General features: G+C 35.5%; 1 protein-coding gene across 2 annotated transcripts; it reads right to left on the bottom strand.

Annotated features, from left to right (window-relative positions):
• On the bottom strand, window positions 1–24,895 carry LOC149562949 (pyruvate kinase isozyme G, chloroplastic-like). 2 transcript variants are annotated; one of them, XM_089826397.1, is made up of 13 exons: window positions 24,447–24,895; window positions 19,303–19,380; window positions 18,591–18,875; window positions 17,713–17,878; window positions 17,459–17,593; window positions 17,033–17,143; window positions 16,788–16,876; window positions 14,113–14,175; window positions 11,762–11,937; window positions 11,504–11,606; window positions 11,228–11,376; window positions 10,914–11,022; window positions 1–389 (listed from the first exon to the last, which is right to left on the bottom strand). In XM_089826397.1, the coding sequence occupies exons 1-13, from the start codon at window positions 24,705–24,707 to the stop codon at window positions 261–263; spliced, it is 1,854 nt and encodes a 617-aa protein (XP_089682523.1). In that variant the 5' UTR covers window positions 24,708–24,895; the 3' UTR covers window positions 1–260. The 2 variants fall into 2 exon arrangements, with proteins under 2 accessions (XP_089682523.1, XP_089682522.1); XM_089826396.1 differs by lacking the exon at window positions 19,303–19,380.

The following is a 24,895-nucleotide window of genomic DNA, read 5'->3' as shown; positions in this document are numbered from 1 at the left end:
TAAACTCCAATGGCTTTGCTCAGAAAGAGCTATGAATAAATAAAATGATATTGACAAATTGTTTGTCATAAAGCTTAAGATTGGTTCCTCAAACCTAGCCTGCAAAATTATTGATATCCTAAAAATACAAACAATTGTGACGAATTGTCAATAATAGATTGCTCGTGGTATGCTTTATATAATTCCGCTGCCAAAAGAAGATCCATTGCAATACAGGGATCAATTGCACAGGATAAGTTCTACTAAATGCTGAACAAAATTTATTTTGCATTTACCGAAGCCTGAACTTTCCGAACTTGAATATGATGTGTAGATTCAGAACGCCAAATAGGTTGTCTTCCACTCTGCACAAGAGCAACTTCCTCACCATCTTTTACCATGCCCATTTCCTGAAAAAAATATGGCTTCATCAGAATATATCAAACTGGAATAAAATTCGGTCTCGAGATTTTGAAAAAGCAATGTCATGGCACAATTTTAAACATAGAGAAAAGCTGCCCTATGCATGAATGATTCTGAATAATTACCAAAATGTCTATCATTAACCCAACACCAGTCTTGCGTGGAAATCAATACAGTATCAGTACATATACATGATATAGCAATTAAAAGAATACAAATATGTTCAACTATTTAAACATGCAATGGCATAGAACCTAATATCAAAAATATTTTATAATAGCAAGGTTTTCAGATCAAAGCTCATGGTATTCAATCAAAACTGTAAAAATTCTAGCAGAAGTTGTGAATACATTCAAAATCTACCACAGCTTTTTCCAAAAGCTTTACACTCGATTAATAATTACAAATATTTATTTCCTGTATTTTAAATTTTTTACTTGAATATTTTTCCCATATACTTTTATGTGTGAGAGCATTTTACTTTTAATGTTTCAGATTTTATTTGCAATTTTCAATATTTTTTCATTACCCTAAACCCTAAATGACATGTATTGGTGTGTTAATGTTTTCAAATATCCAAATAGGAATTTGTTTATGGATACATGTGGATACAGCAGACTTTCCATATCCAGCAGTATCCTATCTGTATCTGCATTCAGTGTCAATGCATATATGGTCAGGTAAGGGCAATTATCTTGCAATTCTGCCTAATACAGAATGCAGCCTATTTAAAATTGATAGCTTATAAACTTAAAACCTGAAAGAAACCACAATTAACAACTGCATGAGTGAAAATTAGATAAGTTACATCATTGGAGTATAGTGAAATGGAAAAGGATAATGCTAGTATATCCCTCCCCATGGTATTATTAGAATGAAATCAGTCTAAAAGAAGTGTGTCCTCCACTTATAAGGTAGATGGAAGGCTTTCCCTTGATGTGCCATGCCAACAAGTTCACATCACAGAAGATATGGAAAGCAAACACGGCCTTTTGGAAGACAAAAATTAGGGACTTACAACATCATATTAAAGGCAGGCACTAGACTTCTATGGCCCTAACTAAACAAGAGCTCTTTGCGAGCTGGAGTCCCTGCCTTTAGGGAATTTAAGGTGATAAAAAAATGAACTGTTAGAAGGATTATTCAGAGAAATGCATTTAGGAATTGTAATTGTAAATTTGTGAAAAAAATTGTTTATCAAAAAATGTATGTACAAATATTTGAAGTTGAATGGTTATGGTTTGTTTGTAAAACTTTAATAGTAATGACTATTTTATAGAATAATAAAATTCAGCTTATTTGTAAAATTTATGATGATTTCAATGAAAATCATAGAAAAGACTAGGAAGATTATATTTATAAGTTCAAAAGTAAAAATTTTATCAAATCTAAATTTTAGTTTTAATATTCAATATAATTTTAAAATTTTATTTTAAAATAAACAACATTTTATTTATTTATAATTGTATCATATCTAAATTTTAGTTTTAATATTCAATCTAGTTTTAAAATCTTATTTGAAAATATAATGTCTATAAGTTTTATTTTTATATATCTTAAACTTATATATCTAAAATGATTAATATGACAAATCCAAAAAGCTAATAATTTTTTTTCCTAAATTTTTCTTATAAGTGATTACTTTTGATAAAATTGTCTTATTATTATATTCAATTATATTCTTATAAATGATTATTAGAATTGAGCTATTAGAGAAAACTGGTTGATTCTCCAACTGCATAATGGCGTATAATATGTATCTGCTATGTTTCATCAGAAATGGAAAATATGGCATAGTGGTTGTAGGGCACGGCTGGCTGGTTTACACAGATTATTCTCAAACGCTGGAAAGAAGAAAAAGAAAGACATGCTTTTTCTGTTAAAATATTTGTGAATTGCTTTAGCAGTTCCATTCTATGGTCAAACAAATTTGCTGTTATGCAGAGGAAATCGGAAAGTGGCAACAAAACTTTCGGTGCCCAGTCAATTGCTTTAGCAGTTCCATTATACGGTCAAACAAATTTGCTGTTATGCCGAGGAAATCGGAAAGTGGCAACAAAACTTTCAGTGCCCAGTCAGCAGAAAATAAGTGACGTGTTATATTATACTATAATAATAATAAAACCCACAACATGACAGATAAATTAATGGTGACAGATTAGTGTCAGAGGAAATAATGGCTTTGAACTGACAATTTATAAATGAACCTGACAGCATGGTATTTAATATTTTCTGATTTTTCTATTTACTAAAATAGAATAAACCTCAGCAAATTCGGCTAGACCAATTAGAAAATAGGAAATACTCTTCTATATTTGATTTATTAAATCTTAGCTTTCGAAACTTTAGCCTTCTACATTTATCTGCTATTCAGATGGGGGGGTAAACGATTACATAAGTTCCCTGCCTTTTACACGGCAGGGACTAATAAGAATTGGTCAAGAACCCTTGATAATTGGAAACTCCCCATCTGTGTTAGACATATCACATCTATCTAGAGGTCACTTCATCTGAAAAGTATTTTAATGTCAGACAGATCTCACTGCAAAGAAGGCCACTTTGTCTTGGGGCTCACTCAAGCAAGGGTGGATAACATGACTGATCTTGACCACAAAGCTCCTTCAAAATAATAATGTCTCACTATAAGGATTTTGAATAAGGTCCAAGTCGGGGCACCTTGGTATTGTAAAAATTGTCAATTCCGCCCATAATAGTTTCATGGCAATCAAAAATGAGAATGAAAAACCTTATCAAGTTTAATGAAGGGAGAAAACTAATGATCAAATCATTTCCCTGAGTGATGCGATGTGAAAGGCATATTATCTTGCACCTTTGACTAATGTTAGTATTACCTCTCCATGATAACTGGCCATATGGAGTCAGCAGGTTGGTTCTAGACATAATGGATGGGTATGTTTCATTTAATCATTTAAAATTTTAATGCTTAATCCAAATGCATCGCATTGATGGCGCTACCAGCACTTTCACGCATATGAAAGACACTCTCTTACATGGTTTTGGAAGGTACCATTACCTCTGTGAACAAAAGAACTCAATTATCGAACTGTATGAGATTTCTTGGATATGTCACCATGTCTTAGCTATTTGGTAGCGTTTCACAACAGTTTGTTTAGCATGATGTGAGATATTGACACACAGACAGTAAGTAGGTACTTGGCAAAAGCCCATTACATTAAGCCAATTTAGATTTGGTAAAGAGCCAAGACTTTAAAAAAGACTTGGTTACTCCAAAATAAGTCTTTGACCTGCAAATCAGGAATTTCTGATTTTTTTCGAGGTATGTCATTGGACTAAGAGAATCTCCCTAAAATGCAAAGTCTCCATCCAACTAGACATTTTGGGTTAATTGCTACACAGACATGAGAGTTTTACAACTGATTCACAGATTCTCATTAATTTTGCTCGTGTGAGAAGCTACTTCCTTGATTATAAGTAAAGGTTTGGCCTACTAAAAATCCATCTAAGTTCATATGAATACAATTGTATGTGTTTATCCAATCATCAAGAAGTATTTTGTCTCTTTTATTGGCAGGTGCAATCAATAGTTTTTGATGCGCAGGTACCCCCATTGACCTTATTCCTACATAGTTCTTGCTAGGGTTGCAGGCATGCTATAGGCAGTGTAGCGTCATTAAGTGTATCCCTATACAATTTCTTGCTTACCTAGGTCTCATTTTAGCATATGTGGCCTCCCTCACATGTTTCTACTTATCTCACCTTATTTTTCATATACTTCCAGAATTCCCATACAAAATTGACTTTGGATCCAAACTTGGGCCCGTATTGAGCAGTCAAAGAGGAGAGGGGTTGTTGGCCCCAAATTTGAATTGAACAACAGTTATTTGGGTTTAGAGGGGTTCCTAAATCCATGTCGGCCTCCTGAGTTTTGCACCCCAAAATAGCTAGGAGAGGTATATAAGCAAGGCTACCTCCCTCAGTTTGCATAAGCAAGAAAAATTTGTTCGAGCAATCCAAGCGTTGAATGCTTTTCATCCCACCATACACTTCATTGTGGCAAGTTCCAACAACCTTCATCCAAGCATGTCTTTTATGATTCCTTTTAGGTTTTTGTGGAGTCCTGATATTGCATCAACACTTCAAGAACTTTTGCATCATCTAGGTACAAGATATCTTGTTTCTCAGATCTAGTTGTTGCTACATATCAGCACACTTTCCTTTCAAGTTTCAAGTACAAATCATTTTGATTTCATGGTTGATTCCAAAACCGAGGTTTGATTTAGGCAAATCCCTCTCTATGACCATTTTCCCTTTTCTTCTAGTGTGCAGAAAACAGGTGGCGGCTCTGCAAAAGCAGTTACAGAAAGGTTAGATTGAGAGCTACTGTTTTCAGATTGTTCCATCAAAAATTGTTGGGTCAAAGGTGAGTTGACTCACCTCTGACCATGAGTCACCCCTAACCACTAAGTCGCCCTTGACCTCCTATTTTGGGCTATAATTCGGTTTATAGGTCAGCTATTGTTTCTGCTTACTAGATCTGATCCCGAAATTGGTTTCTCAGTTTGAGAGCTGTCTGTACATGCAGAAAACTGTCTTCCGTCTCCACCCAGCCCTAGATCTTGCATTTGCCAATTTCATTTGCATGGTTATCTTTCATAACAGAAAAGGATCACTGCATCCACTCAGCGCTTGAACCTCCTTGAGCCTAGTGGGACATCTTCCTTCCAAATTTCCAACATATGAGAGGAGATAGGTCTTGGTTTCCTAGATTATCCACACATCCTATGAACAACCACACCGACCTATTTTCTTTCATCAGAAGTAGTATCACAGTCAACTGCTTCAGTAAGCTAGCGTTTTGAGACTAAAAAGATGTCAAGTTGTAGACTTCAATATGTCAAGAATTGAAAGAAATCAATCTTCGTATGTTGATATATGAGAAGTCTAGAGATAGAGGAAGACCTTACAAAACTCAATAATAAGATGTTTCAAACCATGGGGAAAATGTTAGACAAAAAAGAGGATACTCCAATAAATCAGCCTGAAGGAAAGGAATCATCACCTATCGTATAGCATGAATATCCCAATGAAGATGAAATCATGAAACAAAGTTTGCATAATATGCAGATAAACATAGTTATTATGAAACACAAGTAACATGGAATGAAATTTCCTACAAAGATCAGGAACCAACATAGGCCATATGAGATGACGGCTTTCAAGAAGAAGAGGAAGTGGTTATAGAGTTGTATGAGCTTGAGTTGTCCCCATTGATCTTATCTTTCGTGTAGTCATGTCTCTTGTGTTTGCACCTACACTATAAGGGTAGTAGCAGAAGGCTTAATTCATATGTTGCCAGTTCAGGTTTGTCTTCAATGAGAGAGAGAGAGAGAGAGAGAGAGAGGTAATCAGCATAGACGACATGAGATGTGGACCTTCATGATGAAAAAGTGGTTATTAAAAAATCTGAGCTTGAATCTTCACCATCGATCTTACCTTTTGTGTAGCCATGCCTCTTATGTTTGCAGGTAGAATAGGAGAGAACTGGGAAAAGTTCCAGAGAGAGAGAGATAAGTAATCAGCATAGACAGCATGAGATGTGGAACTTCATGATGAAAAAGTGGTTATTAAAAAATCTGAGCTTGAATCTTCCCCATCAATCTTACCTTTTGTTTAGCCATGTCTCTTATGTTTGCAAGTAGAATAGGAGAGAACTGGGAAATGATCCAAGTCATATGTTGCCAGTTCAGATTTGGATTAAGTGCTTCACCAAAAAAAGTCCTCCTAGGTTCAGTCAAATATATGTGCACGAAATTATATACACAAAATAGCTGATAATTAATTTTCATGGTTATGGGGAGACCCGTCTCCCCCCTAAAAGACACGTCTCGGAGACAAAGACGTGTCTTGGAGACTTTTCACGTCTCCATAGACCTCAAAAAAGGTTGGAGACTCCATGAAGAAGTCTCCTAGTCTCCTAATCTAAAAAGTGAAGTTTCCCTTAAGTCTCCTGATAAAAAATAAATGTAGAATATAATAGTAAATTATTTATGTATTTTAGCCCTCATTTTAATGTCTTTAACGCAAACATTAAGACCAATGACAATTTAAATCATGGATGATCACAACCTTGTGGAGTAGGTGATAGTACCATCTACATTCTAGTACTAAATAGATTCTGGTTTTTGTTTACTTTACTAAGTTTGCTCATTTTTGTTTGCATATCGGCAATTTAGCATCAAACTATACTTTTTTTAATTTAAAATTTAAATATGTAATGATAATCTCAGTGATTATCAATCTGATATGATGATGATCATATGAAATATTCGGAAAACAAGTATCACTATGAGATACAGTAATGTGATTATTTGAGTTTTGAAATATTTGATTCTATTTTAATGTGATATTACTATTATTATTTACTTTACTCTTTTAATTTTACAATATTAGTGTTTTGTATTTAGTAGTAGACTCTTTAAACTATTAAAAAAAAAATTGCCGTCTCCGAGTACCCGTCTCCTATTTTTGAAAAATTGGCGTACCGGTACTCGTACCAGTACCAGTACCGGAGACCTCCAAGTCTCCCTGTCTCCCAGTGACCTTGTTAATAATTCAATGTCAAATGTTGAAGATGCTAAAAAATTTATATTTTGCATCTACACATGTAAAATTGGTACAAATCATCATTTTACTCTTCATCAAGTGCAATGTTTCAAAATTCACAACGCAACAAAACTCAGAAAACCTAGACTGAAATTTTAATCAGACTTGATAACCCAACAAATGACAAAATACATACATTCATTAACTTGGAAGAACTTGGGAGTACTAACCACAACTTGGCAGAACTTGGGAGTACTCAGCATAACTTGGTTACGCAATGGACAATTTACTCAGCTGCAAAAATAAATGTGAGGTAGGAGTGTTCTCAGCTAGATTTAAAACTTTGATTGAAATTATCAACGCCATCAGCTAGCTCGTTGAATGGAGAAGCAATGCCGATGTCACACCCACTAGCTGCCCCATGCAAATGACATTGAATAGTAGCCCTATGTCCCTTGTTCTTAATTAAGGAAAGCAGCATGGTTACCGGGAGACCCGTCTCCCCCCTAAAAGTCGCGCCTTGGAGACTTTTCGCGTCTCCGGAGACCTCAAAAAAGGTTGGAGACTTCACGATGAAGTCTCCTGAAGTCTCCTCGTCTCCTAATCCAAAAAGTGAAGTCTCCCCGAAGTCTCCTGGTAAAATATAAATGTAAAATATAATATTAAATAATTTTATATATTTTAGCCCTCATTTTAATGTTTTTAATACAAAAATTAAGACCACCGACAATTTAAATGATTAAATCATTTAAAATATTTTATTTAATAAATTAATAACTTTAAAAACATTAGAAAACTTTTTTAAAATTATTTTTATTCATCAATTTAAATGATTAAATCATTTAAAATATTTTTGGAGAGTGATGATTTTTTGGAGAGCATGATAGCTGAAGACCTTGAGATGGATGATCAAAACCTTGTGGAGTAGATGATAGTACCATCGACATACTAATACTAGATATATTTCTGTTTTTTGTTTATTGTACAAAGTTTTCATTTTTGTTTGCATATCGGCAATTCAGCTTCAAACTATACTTTTTTTAATTTAAAATTTGAATATGTAATGATAATCTCAGCGATTATCAATCTGATATGATGGTGATCATATGCAATATTCGAAAAACAAATATGTCTATGAGATACAATATTGTGATCATGTGAGTTTTGAAATCTTTGACTCTGAGTCTATTTTAATTTTTAATGTGACACTACTATTATTATTTACTTTAGTCTTACAGTATTACTATTTTCAAAAATTTTATTTACTTTTAGTATTAGACTCTTTAAACTATTAAAAAAAAAAAAAAATTTAAAATTGCCGTCTCCAAGTACCCCCATCTCCTATTTGAAAAATTGTCGTACCGGTACCAGTACCAGTACTGGAGACCTCGAAGTCTCCCCGTCTCCCGGCGACCTTGGAAAGCAGTTATTTAGGATGAGGGTTTTTTTAGTGTTTTATTTTTGTGACCAAAAAACAAATTCGTGTACCCCAAGTGGATTCTCCCTAGGTTCAGCTCCTACCCCAGGCCTCTAGATTTGACTTGGGAATGGTACCTATGCCAAATCTAAGGTCCCAGGGCAGGATGCCAAGTGAACCCTAGCAAGGTCCTGACCAAGAGCAGAACCTGGTCTGGACTAGTTCAAGTTCGGCCAGGGTTTTTGCAGAAACTGGTCACATAGAGACCAACACTGAAGACATTGAGTGGATGGATCCACTAGACCTAAACAGTACCAAAAACCACTAGGAAGGTTTCATATTGTGCCTCAGTTTAACATGATTAACAAATGTCTTTCCATAACTTTTCCAAGTACTTTGTTGTTGGATTCAAATGTGAATCAGCCCACTTTGGAATTCAACCCGATTCACTTAGTGAAGAAGACGGGCAACCAAAGAAGGAGAGTCTCCTTAAGGGTGCAACACTGAGAGTACTGTTTCCACTGAACATCCCATAAAGGTTAAAGATGCTGCCACTTGAAGGGAATGTGGTGGCTAGTGACAAAAAATAAGTACTTCAAGAGTAAAATGGGTACTTCGATTTTTAGTTGAAGACCTCGGAAGATGACTTTTGTGCAATTCTTTATATTAAAATGGTTTTGATATTCCAAATGAAAAGATGGATGTGAATTCTCTAGAGTTGCAATGGCCCGAAGGCGATCTCGGCCCGAAGGCATTCTCAATCCAAAGGGGATCTCGTTCCAAGGGGATCTCGTCCCAAGGCAATCTCGACCTAAAGGGGATCTCTGTCTAGAGGCAATCTCGGCTCGAAGGGAATCTCAACCTAGAGGCAATGAATTCCCAAAGGGGATCTTGAACCGAAGGCAATTGCTCTGATACTATTGTAATGTCCCGAAGGTGAGCTTGACCTGAAGGTGATCTCGGCCCAAAGACAATCTCGTCCTAAAGGGAATCTTTGTCCGGAGGCAATCTCAACCCAAAGGGGATCTCTATCCAGAGGCAATCTTGGCCTGAAGGGGATCTTGACTCGAAGGGGATCTCAAAACGAAGAAGATCTCTGTCCAGAGGCAATCTTGGCCCAAAGCCAATTGCTTTGATGCCTCTATAATGCTCCGTACACACAGGAGAGGGAAGGAAACATGCAAGATTGACCTGGAGTTGCCACACAATGACCAAATGATGGAAGTTGTCTATCGTACAGTGAGGACCAAGAGGTTGTACGATGACAACAAGCAGATCATACGGTGAGGAATAGGGAATTCGTATGGAGTTGCTAGCCATCCGTACGGTGATAGTTTGTCGTACGGAGTGAGGGAACGTGACCGTACAAATTATTGACCATATGGGATGAAAGGACAGATGGTGCACGAGAGTGCAAGACCGTACAGAATGATGATTTTCGGGAGCAAAGGAGTGAATGAAGGTTGTCTAGAGGGATTATACTTCATTGATAATGCAAGGGTTGTCCAATCACCAAGATATCAATGCAAACATAGGACAAACACGATATATCGAAATCAATATATTTTCTAGACAACAATGATATTTGCGACAGAAATAATGGTCCAACTTGCCAAGTCCGAGCCAAGAATACAAAATGAAATAGGGTGAAAGTTGAATCCCACCGAAACTGGAAAGCCAAGTAGGGAAGATCTTTCACTTCCGAAATGGCGAACAGTACTGAATTCCAACAAGAATTCGCAGTATAACAGGAATTCGCAGTACAAAGAAATAATCTAAAATCACATAACAACTACTACTTACATGTCGTGCTTAAATACCCTTCGGAGGAACTACCAAGGACTTACAACAATAGCCAACAGCAACACCTACAGAAACAATTAAAATAAAAATGGGTCCGAGATATACTAAATCAATCAGCCCACAAATAAAAATATTATTAACTTGGGCCCCATATTTATTAATTAAAGTAACTAATTAAAAGTCCTTTTATTATATTATTTTAATTCTGGGACCAATTAATTAGTTTTATTTAATTATTAAATTAAAATTTGGGGACATGACAGGAGTGCCAAGTCTATTGAAGAAGAAACCATGTGGCCCTAAAGCTTTAGTGGTCTGTGGTTTGTCATTCTCTTTTTCTGTCTTGAGCTGAGGCAGCTATACCTATACACTGGAAAAATTAAATTACAGTTGAGGAATACGCTAGCACAATCTATTTTATTGTGTTTAAAATTGGATTCTTTTTGAATTTGTTGATACTAATTTTAAATGCCCAATTTCGGCAGGAAGGTCCATCAAGTTTATACTCACAGTTATTTTTATATTCTTTGATGCTTTCATTTTCATGGATAAAACAAAAACAAAAAGTTGAGGTTTTTAATTCCTAGAGCCCAGACAGAATTTATGTGATTATGGAAAAAATAATAGCTTTTAATTATAGAAAAAAACAAATATAGAAGGCATATTTCAATCTATGAAACAAGCACTTTGCTAAAATCTTATTTACCTGCAATATTGACAAAGCCTTGGAAAAGGTCTCTTCGGCATCATCAGAGAATGGCATGTATATTGGTTTTATACCCCAATACAGAGCAAGCCTCTGTTTTACCCTTTCTCTGTGCCCACAGAACAATAAGATCAACAAATTTAGTCAAAGTAATGACTAACTTCCAAATCAAGAAATTGCACAGATTAAAGAGAGCAAGACAGATTAAAAAAATACAAACAATAAGCTTTGCATGCAAATCATTAGTAAAAATAACTTGATTACAAGATGATTAGCATAAAACTGTAGTGCAAGATAATGGCCAAGATGCATACTGATTTGTAAAGGCAAATATTGTGCCAGAAGGCCGATAATGGCTAAGTAAAGTAGCCATAAACCCAGTCCTAGTAAACACCACGATTGAAGTTCCAAGAGTGTTTGACATCATCGTTGCATGGAAAGCAAACATCTCACTCATATGTCTCTGGAAAATTGAAATTCCTTAAGCAGGTGAGCATCATTTCGCTCTCAAATAAAAGAATGAGTTTCTTGTTCAGAGGCTATACACATTTGTAAGAAAATAATGTCAATTATAAATGTCTTTTGCCAACCTTGAAAGCACGACCAAGGTTAGCAGGAGGTGCTTCTTTCAATGTAGTCGCTTCAGTGTGTAATGCAACAGTGTGCATGACATTCACAGCTTTTAAAGGATATCTGCAGAAAAGAACAGGATGATGTGGATTTATATTTTCATTATGACAGCTTGACAGAAGTAGCATGGAGAAACGAAACTCATTCAAAATCTTCTTGAACTGTGCCTTCCAAAAAAAGAAATCCAAAACTTCAATTTTGTCAAAAGAAGTACATACTTTCCATGTGCTGTTTCTCCTGAGAGCATGATAGCATCTGCACCTTCTCGTACAGCAATAGCAATGTCTGAAACCTCTGCTCGAGTTGGCGTTGGGTGAATTATCATACTTTCCAACATGTTTGTTGCTACTATAACTGGCTTGCCCATGCTTCGACATATGTTAATTATTTCTTCCTACAAAGTAAAAAGATAAATATTAAATCACCAATCCATTCTAATTAATAGTATATCCTCTCATAAGTTCAATAACATTGCAACCATGAAATCTATCTGGTTTGGACAGACTGAGTTTTGATATTAATATGAGATGAGAAAAGAATAATGTTGCATTCCTTTTTGGAAACTTGCATTGATTAAATTATGAAAATAAAGTTAGAAGGTTGGCAAGCAAAAGTTCCATCAGTTATAAAAGAGGGTAAAGCTTATACTTATCCAAAAAAATGCTTAAAATGTGCTTTATGACACTCCTTCACTGCAAAATATATGGACAACAGTATAATATACATACAAATCTCTCCTACTGCAATTAGAGGAATATTACCTGAATAAGGTCAATTCGTAGCTTTGAAAAATGTTCCTCTTGCATCATTCTAAGGGCTCAGTTAAAATCATTGTTTCAAGGGTGCCATGTTCTCTGGGGAGAAATTGAACAGCAGTCCCTACCAGCAGCTAAGAATGAGCAATCGGAAGCCAAGAAACTTTACTTCATCACTAATACAATACTCTGTGGGTAAAGCTATCCAGAGCGAAAGTGTACTACCCCTTGTTAATCATTTGTGTTGAATGCCCTCCTATCATTATCAAAAGGTTAAAATCAAAGATCCAAAATAGAAATGGTTTTGGAAACAGGTGTCTTTGGATAAAACCATCAAATACCTATTAGTCTCGGGGGGAGGGTTTGACCAGGCATCAATACTTTGAGGACTGTTTACAAGTCAGCAAATATGAGTATTGGAAGATATATCAGACTTACTGTAACTATACACAACTTCTTTGTTTCAGTGATTATGGAGGGTTCAACTATATCATTTAAACTGGGCATTCAAAGATTGTTGTAGCGATAAACACAACTAGTGTTAGCACAGCCACATACGCATAAGAGGTCAAAAGACATGTGATTGTTGAAGTTGGGAAAACCTCATGGAATATAATGGTGATTGCAATCTGTTAAAGGTGAAGCACTTTGAGATTATAATTGCTATTGATATTAAGATTATAATTGCTGAAATATAATCACTTTCATTAAAGAATGAACTGCTGTCAATAAAGAGCGCAAATACAACAAAAGACACCTCTATTCGGGCAGGGCATACTTGCATCAAGAAACATGCCCCTTCGTCCCTCTTAAAGGACATTTATCAACAGTCATTTATGGCCAGAGGAGTATGGATAAGAGCATGTAAGAAAGGAAATACAATTAACACATTTTTATTACATTGCTTGACAGACTGCAGCAGCATCCAGAGCATGGAAGACAATCATATTGCAGGGATCAGAAAAACTACAGTAGCATTGAAGACCGCCAAAGTAACTCTACATTCCTTACTATCCAACAGTGAATATATAGCAAGGGAAGAATACCAAGAAAGAGAACCAGATAGAGGATCTCATACAATAGAAAGGGTAAAAATTTGGGCAATCCCAAAAAGGGGACATTATGGTTTTTTGTCAACTTTAGCACTCTAGTTACCATTTTGTGTATAGATTGTCTCCAGAACTTGATAATTAAGCAGGATGGGTAGGGTAAACACATCTTATTTATTTTACTTAAATTTTATTGCATCAAGGGTCCATTATCATTCTGGCAGAGTTATTCCGTAACAGTGTTAAAGAGATTTATGTTACAACTATCCATAATCAGTGATCTCAAAATTAATATTTCAAAACTCATGGTGTGCAGTTTTTGTTTACTTTCATTTGTTCAACTTCTATGCGATTAGGATGGCTTTAAAAGTTTTAAAAATCAGTTATTTCTCTTATGATAGAAGATGGGGGTGGGCATGGAGAGGAGAGATTTTTCCACATTTTTTAGTTACCATTATGTTGCTCACTTTTTCCCTACTAGTATCCTGAGAAATTGAAAAACATCTTTTTCTTTTTCTTTACTGAGAAATTACAAAGAAAGACATTTGCTAATCTGGACCAAATTATTATTTGTTAGAGCTTCAGATAACTCTTTAGCTAACCTCCACATCATGAATCAAACCACAAGGATCTAAAGAACCACTAGAATTTATATGTTATATTCTTCTTCCTTCATAAGAATGGTTGCAAACACAGAATTCATTAAATAAATTTCATTGATATGTGTGACATTTTAACTGATGATTAAAAACTCTAAAAAATTACCTGGAGTAAAGGAACTTCCTCGATAGGAAGCTCTGCTCCAAGATCCCCTCGAGCTACCATAGCCTAAAGAAGATGAAGGCAGAGACAGCATTTAGAATCCTAAACGACATACAAATACCATAAAAAAGTCAATACATGCATAACTTGAATGAGTGTGGCTGAAAATGAAGGTGGCTATGACCATTTGCATGCAAGCAGTGTGTAAATGCTTGTCCTAAATAAACTAAATGAAAGAAAACATTCAATAATGTCCAAGGGACCACCAGCATATACATATCAAAAAACCTCCAATGAAGTACTTTCATAAAACTGTAAGCTTATACAGCTGTCTAGATCAAAAATTTCTATCCATTTATGAACTTTTCAGTAAACTCATGCAAAAAAAGAGTCACGAGACTTGAGCTCTTTACTGCTTCTTTAGGATAGAAATTTTATAAGCCTTCATTACCATCATAAAACCATACCCTTCGACTAGCAATAACCTTATGTCTAAAGAAACTAAAAATTCAGGAACAAAGCTGAAAGGGTTCTCAAAGCAAGCAGCTTATGCTACTGAAAGAACATAAATTAAGTCTTCTTTAGTAAACTCATAGGAGTCATGAGACTTGTGCTTCTTTATTGCTTTTGAGTTTTTAAGGACAGCATTTTTAGAAGCTCTCATCACCATCATATCAACAACCCCTTTGCCAAGCTATAACCTTATGGTTAGAAGAAACTAAGAATTTAGCAAAAAAAGCCAAAAGGGTTCTCAAAGCAAGCAATTTATGCTACTGAAAGAACAGAAATTAAGTCTTAGGTCTCAAGAAGTTACAGATTTGAACTAAGCCTCAATTTAAACCTTCACTGTATTTGACTACATTCACTCGGATCTGAAATAAATCATATTATACATGATAGCGTACTCTAAAACCATTTCAGATTTAATAAAGATTCTAATCAATACAAAGTTAGGAAATGTAAAATGTAAACAAGTAAATCTGTGCATGGATGTATGCGCACGTGCACGTGTGTGTGTGTGTGTGTGTGTGTGTGTGTGTGTGTGAGAGAGAGAGAGAGAGAGAGAGAGAGAGAGAGTGTGTGTGTGTGTGTGAGAGAGAGAGAGAGAGAGTGTGTGTGTGTGTGTGTGTGTGTGAGAGAGAGAGAGAGAGAGAGTATGCATTCCTCTGTGTGTGTGTGTGTGTGTATTGAGTATGCATTCCTCCGATTGAATATTTGGGTGTGTGAGATATCCTAGAGACTAGCCAAATAGTATAAAGTGGTGTTTACGAGAGACAAAACAACAAATCTTGTAAACCAAGTTCAAAAGAAGGTAAAAATTAACAAAACAATAAGATCGTTGTTTCTTAGCTGTTGAAATCTAACTTGTAAGACAATGCTTAGCTTTTAAAACCTAGCTTGTTTCCTATTTATTCAAAATCTGGCATCTCATACCCAAACAAAAGGCAACAAGATGGAATCAGAGTTAGAATGAACCTAAAGCTAACCCTAAATTCTTCTGAAGGCAGCACTGACAAAAATGATGGCAAGCAGAAGATCTTTTCCCATGCATGGTATGACATCTGCACAAAAATACCCATAGCCCTTGCACGCCACAACATCTCCGCTAGGAATTGGAAAAGCGCATTTCCTCTCACAGAAAAATGTTTTAATTTTATACCATAATCTGACAATTAGAGAGAATCCCAACTGCTTCCTCTTCTGCAAGATTGACAGTTCACAACTTCTGAGCCCTTTGTTGTGAAGCTAAAAATATGGAAAGGACAAAGATAACAAAATCATAATTTATGAGATTGAACTAATGTCAAATTTATGAATTACGACAGTAGAATCTGATGAGAATGCCATGCTTAAATACATACACTAAAATTTCCTAAACAGAAGATACCAACAAGTCTCGCATGGGAATGTACCGAGTAAAGTCAATTATGAGAAGTTGTGATGACATAAAAATGCCCATCAGAAGCGAACAGTCTCAGAATGAGGAAGATGTCAAGAGTTTCACAGTTGAGAGTTATACCATTTTAACCAACTTATGTCGCATTCAGAAAAATCTCCAAAGGCTATATGGCCTCACAGATTTTACTCACACGGTAATAAAAAAATCACATTAATTGATTTAGTGTGAAAATTATAGCATAAAGAATATATCTATCCCTCCTTTCAAAGCGTCGATTTAGATATTAGTGTCCACATTTAAGTTTTGCTCTCTCGTTTCTTGACAGAACCATCCTGAGCTCTATATGGTAACTACAATCTGAAAACTCAATAGCTAGGAATCAGTCAGGCAGCTAAATGATGGTCTCATTCTAGTTAACTTCACTGAATGATAGACAATCAAAAATTTTGATTTAAAAACATCTTTACTGAAGCTCATAGTCCTTGCCAACAATTTAAAGAAGATTATAACATATTCACAAGTAAAGCTTTTATCTTTTGTATTTTACATCAAAGCCGTACAAAAACCATCAAAAACCAACAATGGCAAAACACAAACATCCAAACAAATACATGCCTGACTAAATAGTAAACAAAGTAGCATGTGCATTTAACTTTCTATGTAATTCTTGACAAGCATGACTTCACATAATTTATTAACCCCATTCAAAGCAATATCACCAATAATAAAGTAACAACTTATCCAACTAAAACCTCTGATCTAGGGAGACTGTACTTACCCCATCTGATGCAGAAAGAATTGAATGAAGATTTGGTATTGAATCAGCACTTTCAATCTTCACAGTCACATGGATATCCGCACCACAACCTTCACATAATTACAAATACAAATGCATTGATATTTTATCACCTTTTTATTTCTGATTTAAAATATAAATTAAGGGAACATGCTATATCAAGCCCAAAACTGTCTGCAAAGGATTATATTACACTGGAAAGTTAAAAGTTTGCTTCAAAGGTTTACTTTTGAGGTAATCTTTCAACTCATGCACCACCTTAGCATCTTTAACAAAGGAAACAGCATAATAGTCTATGCCATTCTCAACTCCAAATTTAATATCATCCCAATCTTTATCTGCAAAAAACAAAGACAAGAAATAGATTTTATCAAATACCAAATTTAGCTATCTCAGATACTGTGTTGGTCAAAACAACTCACCACATATACAAGCAACAACAAAATACAAATATTACACATATTTCAAGATTGATAACCATATCATTCAATTATATTCTAGGAAACTTCAATCAATCAATATTAGGTGAAAAAAGGGAAATCACAATGAAATCAAAGTCCCTGAGAAAGAAGCAGATTGAGATGTACATGTCAATAAGCAACAAAAATTCTGATTTTCTATGCATGCCTGAGAGTTGATAAAATGGCCTTAACCTGTAATGGAAGGCAGGGTAGCACTTTTTCCACGCACATTTAAGTGTCGTCGTGATTTAAGCTCTCCTCCATCGATTACTTCACATATTACTGAATCTGATGTTTTTGACTTCACTTGCAGTGACATCATCCCCCCTAGAGAAATTCAAATAACAATAAGAAATAAAAATCTATGAAAATGCTGCAAATAGCATTAGTAACTCTGTTCTTTTCAGCTGATAAATGAATTTTCAAGCCAGCACAAGAGAACGTACCATCAACAAGTAGTGTGTCTCCTTTCTCCACATCATTCACAAAATCATCATAATTCACGCTTACAGAGTCTTCAGAGCCCACTCCTCTTTTGATGGTGAAAGTAAACTCTTGGCCCTTTGTGAGCATGATAGGCTGTGGTAGATCTCCACTTCTGACTTCAGGGCCCTGCAATAAAATGATGTTTTAATTTATTGTTTGAGCAAAGGACTAACTCAAAAGACATATCGAAAAGGGGGCTATCTGATAAATTGCACCTGAAACACAAAACATGACTATAAATAATGTATATGTATTTCAATTTAGGATGAAAAAAAAAGTGAAGCAGATTTCAAATCTACATCTTTTCTGATTGGCTAACAGTGTTGCAATATGAAAATAACCCACATTATGATGTTTTCAAACAGTTAGTTCCAGCAACAACATGTATATAATAAAGGAGTTTCAACACCTATGCAGCTCTAGATGAAAGCAAATCTTGTATGATCCTAAAGATTTCATGCATATTGATAATATTCTCCTATTGAGTTTCAAATTGTAGTTTCCTATTCAGCGATTCCAACATCAAGTTTCCATGCGTTAAGTTGAAAAGAACTCATGTCAATAAAGAAACACTGTCATGGTTCATAATACTTATACATGAGTTTGATAATCTCAGAGTTTCTGTAATGGTAACACATGAATTACAAACTAATAGTCTAATTCTTGCGTTTGTTATTAGAATAGTCTATCATGCACTATAAACATGATTTACAACTGCAGATAATATAGGCATTATATCTGTTTCCAAATCAAATTTAACTACTAACACTTATCAAATTCAATACCAGCAATCCATTTTTTACTTAGTTAACCATGCCAACTCCACAGCAAACATTACCTTTGTATCCAACATAATGGCAATAACATTGTCTGCATTTTGTGCATTGTATTCTTTAACAAGATCAATAACTCTCTTGTGAGATGCATGGTCTCCATGAGACATATTCATACGAGCGACATTCATCCCTGCTTCAGCCAATTTACATATCATTTCAGGTGTGCTTGTAGAGGGACCAATCGTGCATACAATTTTGGTCTTCCGCTGTTGAATTGGTTTTACCCATATGCCACCTGACTTGTCTTCTACATCTACACTTTCCCCAAGTGAAATTTGTTCTTTCCCCTGCTCAGACATGAGATTGCAGCAGTAAGCCACAGAATTCAAATCAAACTAGAACAAGGGATAAATTTCCCAGAACTAACTGCTGGATTGTACCTAGTTTGTCTAGGAAAGACATCAATCAATATCAAGCAAAAATCACTCAAAAACTTAGTTTACTTTCAAATAGGAAAATACAAAGCTTTAGCATTTTGATAGAGCACTAAACAGAGGAGATTTGAATAATGTAAATCCATAAAACATAATTCTCAAATGTTTTATCCATTTCCTGTAGATCAATGTATTTTTCAATAGTAGTTTTGACTTGACTAGCTTTAAATATTGAGAATTATCCAAAAACCAGCTAAAAGAAACTGTGCTCAATAAAATAATGCAGAAAATAACAAAATTCCCCAGAATATAGAGTAATGGCCAAAGAGTTTTGATCTACCTTTTTCAATTTAATAAACTTGGTGAAGAAAAACACAGCTAATAGTTTCTTTGAAGCAGTGTAAATGAATTGTAATACCTACAATAAAGGAACAATATTAAGAAGGGAACAGAGTGCAAAAAGATGCACATAACGTTTACAATGAAGGTAGACTTCATCCAGATGTCTCATAAAGTTGGATAGTGAGGACCATATTATAAAGGTCATCCAAAGAGTGGGTTATGCTAGAAGAATCAAGACAGGAAATAACTTTTATGCTTCGAAGCTTTCACGCAGAAGCAAACATCGTTTTTATTTCAAAAGTAAATGGTAACTGTAAGACAAACGACAAGGGAAAATACAAGATAGCTAATAGAGTAGTCATATTAATTGTTTCTGGTCAAGTCAACTTTAATTCTAATGTAGGGAACTGAGCAATAAATTGGTATCTAAGTTTTTATTTATGAACAACAAGCTTTGACCAGAGTTAAAATTGAATATATCAATGAAACATGGTGAAAAAATTATTGAAGCTTTTTTACTACCTTGAGTGTGGTATGATGTTTGGATAAGAAAATGAATATGAAGCTGCAAAATTGTTTTACATAAGTTTATAATAACCTCAGATGCAACATGACAGATACAAAAGAAAGGAACGTGAATTTACCTCATAGCTTTCTGTTGACTTGAATGTAATATCAATTTACAACAAAAAAAACCGAATGTGATATTACAAGCTACAATAAAAAAACTGAATGCACATTACAAGTTAAAACAAAGATTTGTGGTAGTTTTTAGACCTCTAAGTGCTTCATGGCTTCAGACAGTGTAAAGATGAAGATATCTAATAATTTGTAACCATTCTACTTGGAAATGCCAACAAAAACAAGCCTTGAAAAGTTGAAACAAACTTCAGAAAAAGTTATTTGAGCAACAACGAACATCTTCCATCAAATTGCAGGCCTCAAAAGAATATGTCAAGTGTTTGAAAACATGTGTGAAAGGTGAATATGTAAAATATCATAATAAATCTGGATTGTAACAATTAGTAACAGCCCATTTATGGGTTGGGCTAATCCTGTCATGAGAAGAGAAGAAACTATCAGTGGTTGAAACCTAACCGAGAATGGATTAAAATTAATTTTGATGAGCAGCTCAGGACGGGAAGGGTAACATTCTTGCTTTGGCAAGACCCAAATTAGCTGATGGAAATGATGTGGAAGCAATCGTGGCTTTAGTGACAGTCAAGTTAGCTCAGAAAATAGAGGTAGACCAGCTTCACTTGGAGGGGGATTCAAAGGTAATCATTAATGCTATTTCAGAAGGGAAGAACCATGCATGGAAGATTAGTAAATTTAATACAATTAGACAAAAGCTGCAATTGTTCAAAAACTTCAAAATCAAACAAACATTAAGGGAAGGCAATACTATTACAGACATCTCTCAAAATGGGCGGTATCATGTCAAAATTTAAGGTGTGTCTTTGAAGACTTCAGAGGAATCAATATATAACATTGTTACCTTCATCTGACCTTTGAATTGAAAGGAATCCTACATCTGTACTCCTGACCATTACAATGATCCAGAATTTGCACAGTGAGATAATAATGATATAAATATGGTTCCTATGTTAGGCGTATGTTTAAACATATTTGGCCAAAATCAAAAGGATGATGGAAGGTTTACAATGATAAGTTTATACAAGAATGAACATAGTCATAATTTCATGGATCGTGCTAAATACTTGCCAAGTGCAAGAGTAAATTATTTATAACTGTCCACAGTCAACACTTAAAAACCATGATGTATTGAAATGCATGGGGTGGCAGGGAAAATGATGTCACTAAATTCTGAGCTGACATGATAAAATTTGGGGAGGTTTGATTACAGCATCTGTCAAATTTGAAAGCCTTTATTGCCTTGGCTGGTGTGAGAAACAACTCATTGTTATTTCTACTTGGTGTTAATTTCTCTAGAGCCTTTGCAGGTGAACTTGTGTGGTGTTTGATCCAGGATAGGGATGCAGAGAAATAGAGGCTAACTTTACCTTGTGGACTGGATCTCAACAGCAGTGTCTGTAGATGAGACCACGGTGAAAAAGATGAAGAATGTTCTTTCCTTGGATAACAATGAATCCTGGAGAATCGTCCATCTGGTACTTGGGGAGGAATTCTTAAAATCAGATCACAGGTACCATGCAAACATTGATATTGCTTCCATGCTCCTGGTATAGGCCTTGGAGTAGGGCACTAAAGAGAAGCATTCTGGATTATGAAGGCATGTGGGCGGGCATAATGGCTTGCAGCAATGGCTCAGATTGTGGTGATGGTGGAACCAGGGAAGCGCTTCAGGGTCTCTGGTGCAGAATGGATGGGGACAACCTCCTTCCAAACAATTTATAATTTGGAGTACGGGGTTGAAGGAGCAAAAGAGGAGGGAGGATGCAACGGTTGGGTGGAGATTTCTGAAAGGGTATGTGTGGGATATGGAACAAGAGAAGAAGAAACAGTGCTAGGAGGCCAGACAGAAGAAGCGGGCAGACATGATGGGGAAGAAACCCAATGCTGCTTTTGATACAGAAGACTACTGGGTCAATGGACGCATGGAGAAGGTGTGCGGAGAGTAATTTTAATGGCTCTGCTTCTCTCAATTTTGTGTTTTGCCTATAAATGAAATGTGAAATCTTTGTAGTGTTCTGTGGTATGGGTAGTGTGGGGTGGGTTTGTAATGTATAATTGTAAAGCTCAATTTTGTGGTTCTGTACTGAAACAATTCACCTCACTGTTCATGGTGACCTTAAGATATTATAGTTGATGGATTGCCTATAGGATGTCTGGTCCCATTTTGTTTACACTGAGGGGACTGCATATGGTCTGTCGAATTAAAAGTTCTGAATTCATACCGATATTGATGTTTTGGGCAGGGTGTTTGTATTGGGATGTCTGGAGGTCTATATCTGCAGAACAGATGGACACTGTATTGTTTTTATATCAAGCATACTATTATTAAGAAAATATAAAATATAAATTTTACCGATCCAAAAACACAATTAGTAACAGGGAAAGTATTTCGTTAAATGTCTACATGAGATTGGAACATATAAATAAAACTCAAAGAATTCAATATAAGATTGGAATATAAACATGAGAAGAAGCCAAGCAGTCGATAAAATATCTAAGCAAGGTTGGAACACAGACATGAGAATCCTACAAAGTATTTGGCAAACAAATCTGCACAAGATCACAATAATATAATTAGAAGAGTGCTGCAGGTTTGCCAAAGTTTATGAATAAGGTTGGGCTTATGACAGGGAAAGCGCCCAAAACGTTGACAAAACTCCAAGGGAGATTTGAATATAATACGAGAAACCTGAAAAGAGGCTGAAAAAATAGCTGCAAGAGATTGGTACAACACAAAAACAAAAGATACATGCTGAAAGAGCTAAAATATAAAATGACTCAATTTATTGACTCAGATTTTCTAGATACATTCGGATCCCTACAGACTTAATACTGAATTGATACTGAATATTTCACATTGATATGTGAACAAACTTTATATAGCCTCATTTTCCCTTACAACAACTACTTACGGGAATAACTTCCCAGCAACTATATTGAACTAATTTATTTATATAATCTAATCTTAGAAACTAACCTAATTTAATGTAACAAGTCCAACATTCCCCCCTTATTACATTAATCCAATAAAAGTGAAAGCCTTCACCAATATTAAGCTCCTTCACCAATCTTTGAAAGTAGATTTTCTCTCTGCAACTTCAGATTGCAAATCATAATTTTGAAGTTGCCCTCATATCCCAACTTCAAACTACAAATCTTGAAGTTGTCCTCATAATAAGATTGTTTCCACCTCCCTTACACAATGAGACATAGTTCCTCCAAAATTTCACATCTCCATAGAGTGTGCCTAATGCCTCCTCTAGTGTTGCACATGAGACACCTTTCCTCTGAAAGTCCACATCTCCTCCAAGTGTGTCTAACGCCTCCTCAAATGTCGTAGAAACAATCACCACTAATATGTGTGCACATAGATGCCTTCCTCCGAAAGTCAACATTTCCTCCGAGTGTCTCTAACGCCATTCTTCAAATCCTGCCCCCACTCACTCCATAGAAGGACAATCACGCAAAAAAGGCCCCTCTTTTCTTCAAGGACACAAATCTCTCAAGTTTCCTCTTCTCTTCAGGGATGAATCTGCCAAACCCCAACTCTACAGGGACACAAATAGTTGCTTCCAATGCGATAATCATCTCTAACCGAGAAGCTAGCTCGAGATGATAAAAATCCTTCAACCTCCATTGCCTCCAGCCTCCTATCTTCAATAAAAAATTTATAAGATCTTATCTACAAAAGTTAGGGTCTGGTCATCCAGAATCCATTAAAAGAACTCTTCCCCCATTGATCAACCCACTCTAATACCAAATGAAAGAGCTAAAATATAAAATAACTCAAATTATTGACTCAGATTTTCTGGATACATTTGGATACTAAGAGACTTAATACTGAATTGATACTGAATATTTCACATTGATGTGTGAACAACTTTATATAGCCTCATTTTCTCTTACAACTACTTACGGGAATAACTTCCCATCAACTATATTGAACTAATTTATTTATTTAATCTAATCTTAGAAACTAACCTATTTTACTGTAATAAGTCCTACACATGCAAAGCGTTTAGCAAGAAATCTCAATGAATTTTTAAGCGAGAAACTTGCCAACTGTTTGATAAAATGTGCTGATGGCATTAGGTTTTAACACAAACGAAAACAACTTCTCCCAACTTCAGCTCCTGACCCATAACCATAATAAAAACTTGATTTCCATTAAGCATCACAGAGAAGCCCGTACCCAAAACATCTGAAAGGCAACGTATAGAAAACCAAACGTCTATATAGTAAAAAGCAGATATTTGACAAGATGTCTGAATGCAAAGTAAATATATTCCAAAAATTAGAATTACACCAATCATACAGGACGCTTGAACCATCTATGCCTGTACCCAATTTCAAGTCTTAAAACCAATGCCACTTAAAATAATTAAAATCAATAACCAAACATTTCCCAAAACATATCAAAATCCTATGTCAACGTAAACCCAAATTCCCCCAAAATTAACGAAATATCGAAGAATTTCAACATACACGTTCGAGAAGGTCTTGCGGGGACACAGGGACGATCTCCGGCTCAGACCTGGCCCCTCTCTTGGTCCTCAAGCTGGCGGCCTTAATTACATGTCTTCCCTGAAGCTTTTTGTTCTCTAATTTTCTCTGCTGAAAGACCCCAACCTTAATACCCAACGACCGAGATAAACAGAACTGTTCCTTCACTGTATTCCTCTGATTTCCGGCAAAGGCCTGTGAGCCCGACCACAACACTGATCGACTAATAGCTGCCTGCGCCATATTTTGCTTTTGGATTCTCACAGCTAACCAGAAATTCTGTGTATGGATGGATCAATGCATTTGCACTTTGATCCAGTGACTTAGATTATTAAACACATGGCACTGTGTTTCAATGGCGATATTCTCCACGTGTGAGCGGACTCCCCAAGGTTTTTCAAGCCTTAACATATTTACCATTGATAAGAGAC

This window comes from Cupressus sempervirens, chromosome 4, assembly GCF_028749045.1.
Source record: "Cupressus sempervirens isolate cs-2001-9-10 chromosome 4, ASM2874904v1, whole genome shotgun sequence".
NCBI classification, from domain to species: domain Eukaryota; kingdom Viridiplantae; phylum Streptophyta; class Pinopsida; order Cupressales; family Cupressaceae; genus Cupressus; species Cupressus sempervirens.
The sequence above is the reverse complement of the archived record's forward strand: the minus strand, read 5'-3'. Positions and strand labels throughout refer to the sequence as shown.

What these genes read in the sequence shown, in the direction of transcription:
- LOC149562949 (XM_089826397.1), bottom strand. Translation starts at nt 24,707, where the DNA reads ATGGCGCAGGCAGCTATTAGTCGATCAGTGTTGTGGTCGGGCTCACAG. An exon ending in AGGAAGTTCCTTTACTCCAG is followed by an intron (nt 11,938 to 14,112) that starts GTAATTTTTTAG and finishes TTTACTTTGTAG; the next exon opens with GAAGAAATAATTAACATATG. An exon ending in ATATTTGCCTTTACAAATCA is followed by an intron (nt 11,023 to 11,227) that starts GTATGCATCTTG and finishes CTGTGGGCACAG; the next exon opens with AGAAAGGGTAAAACAGAGGC.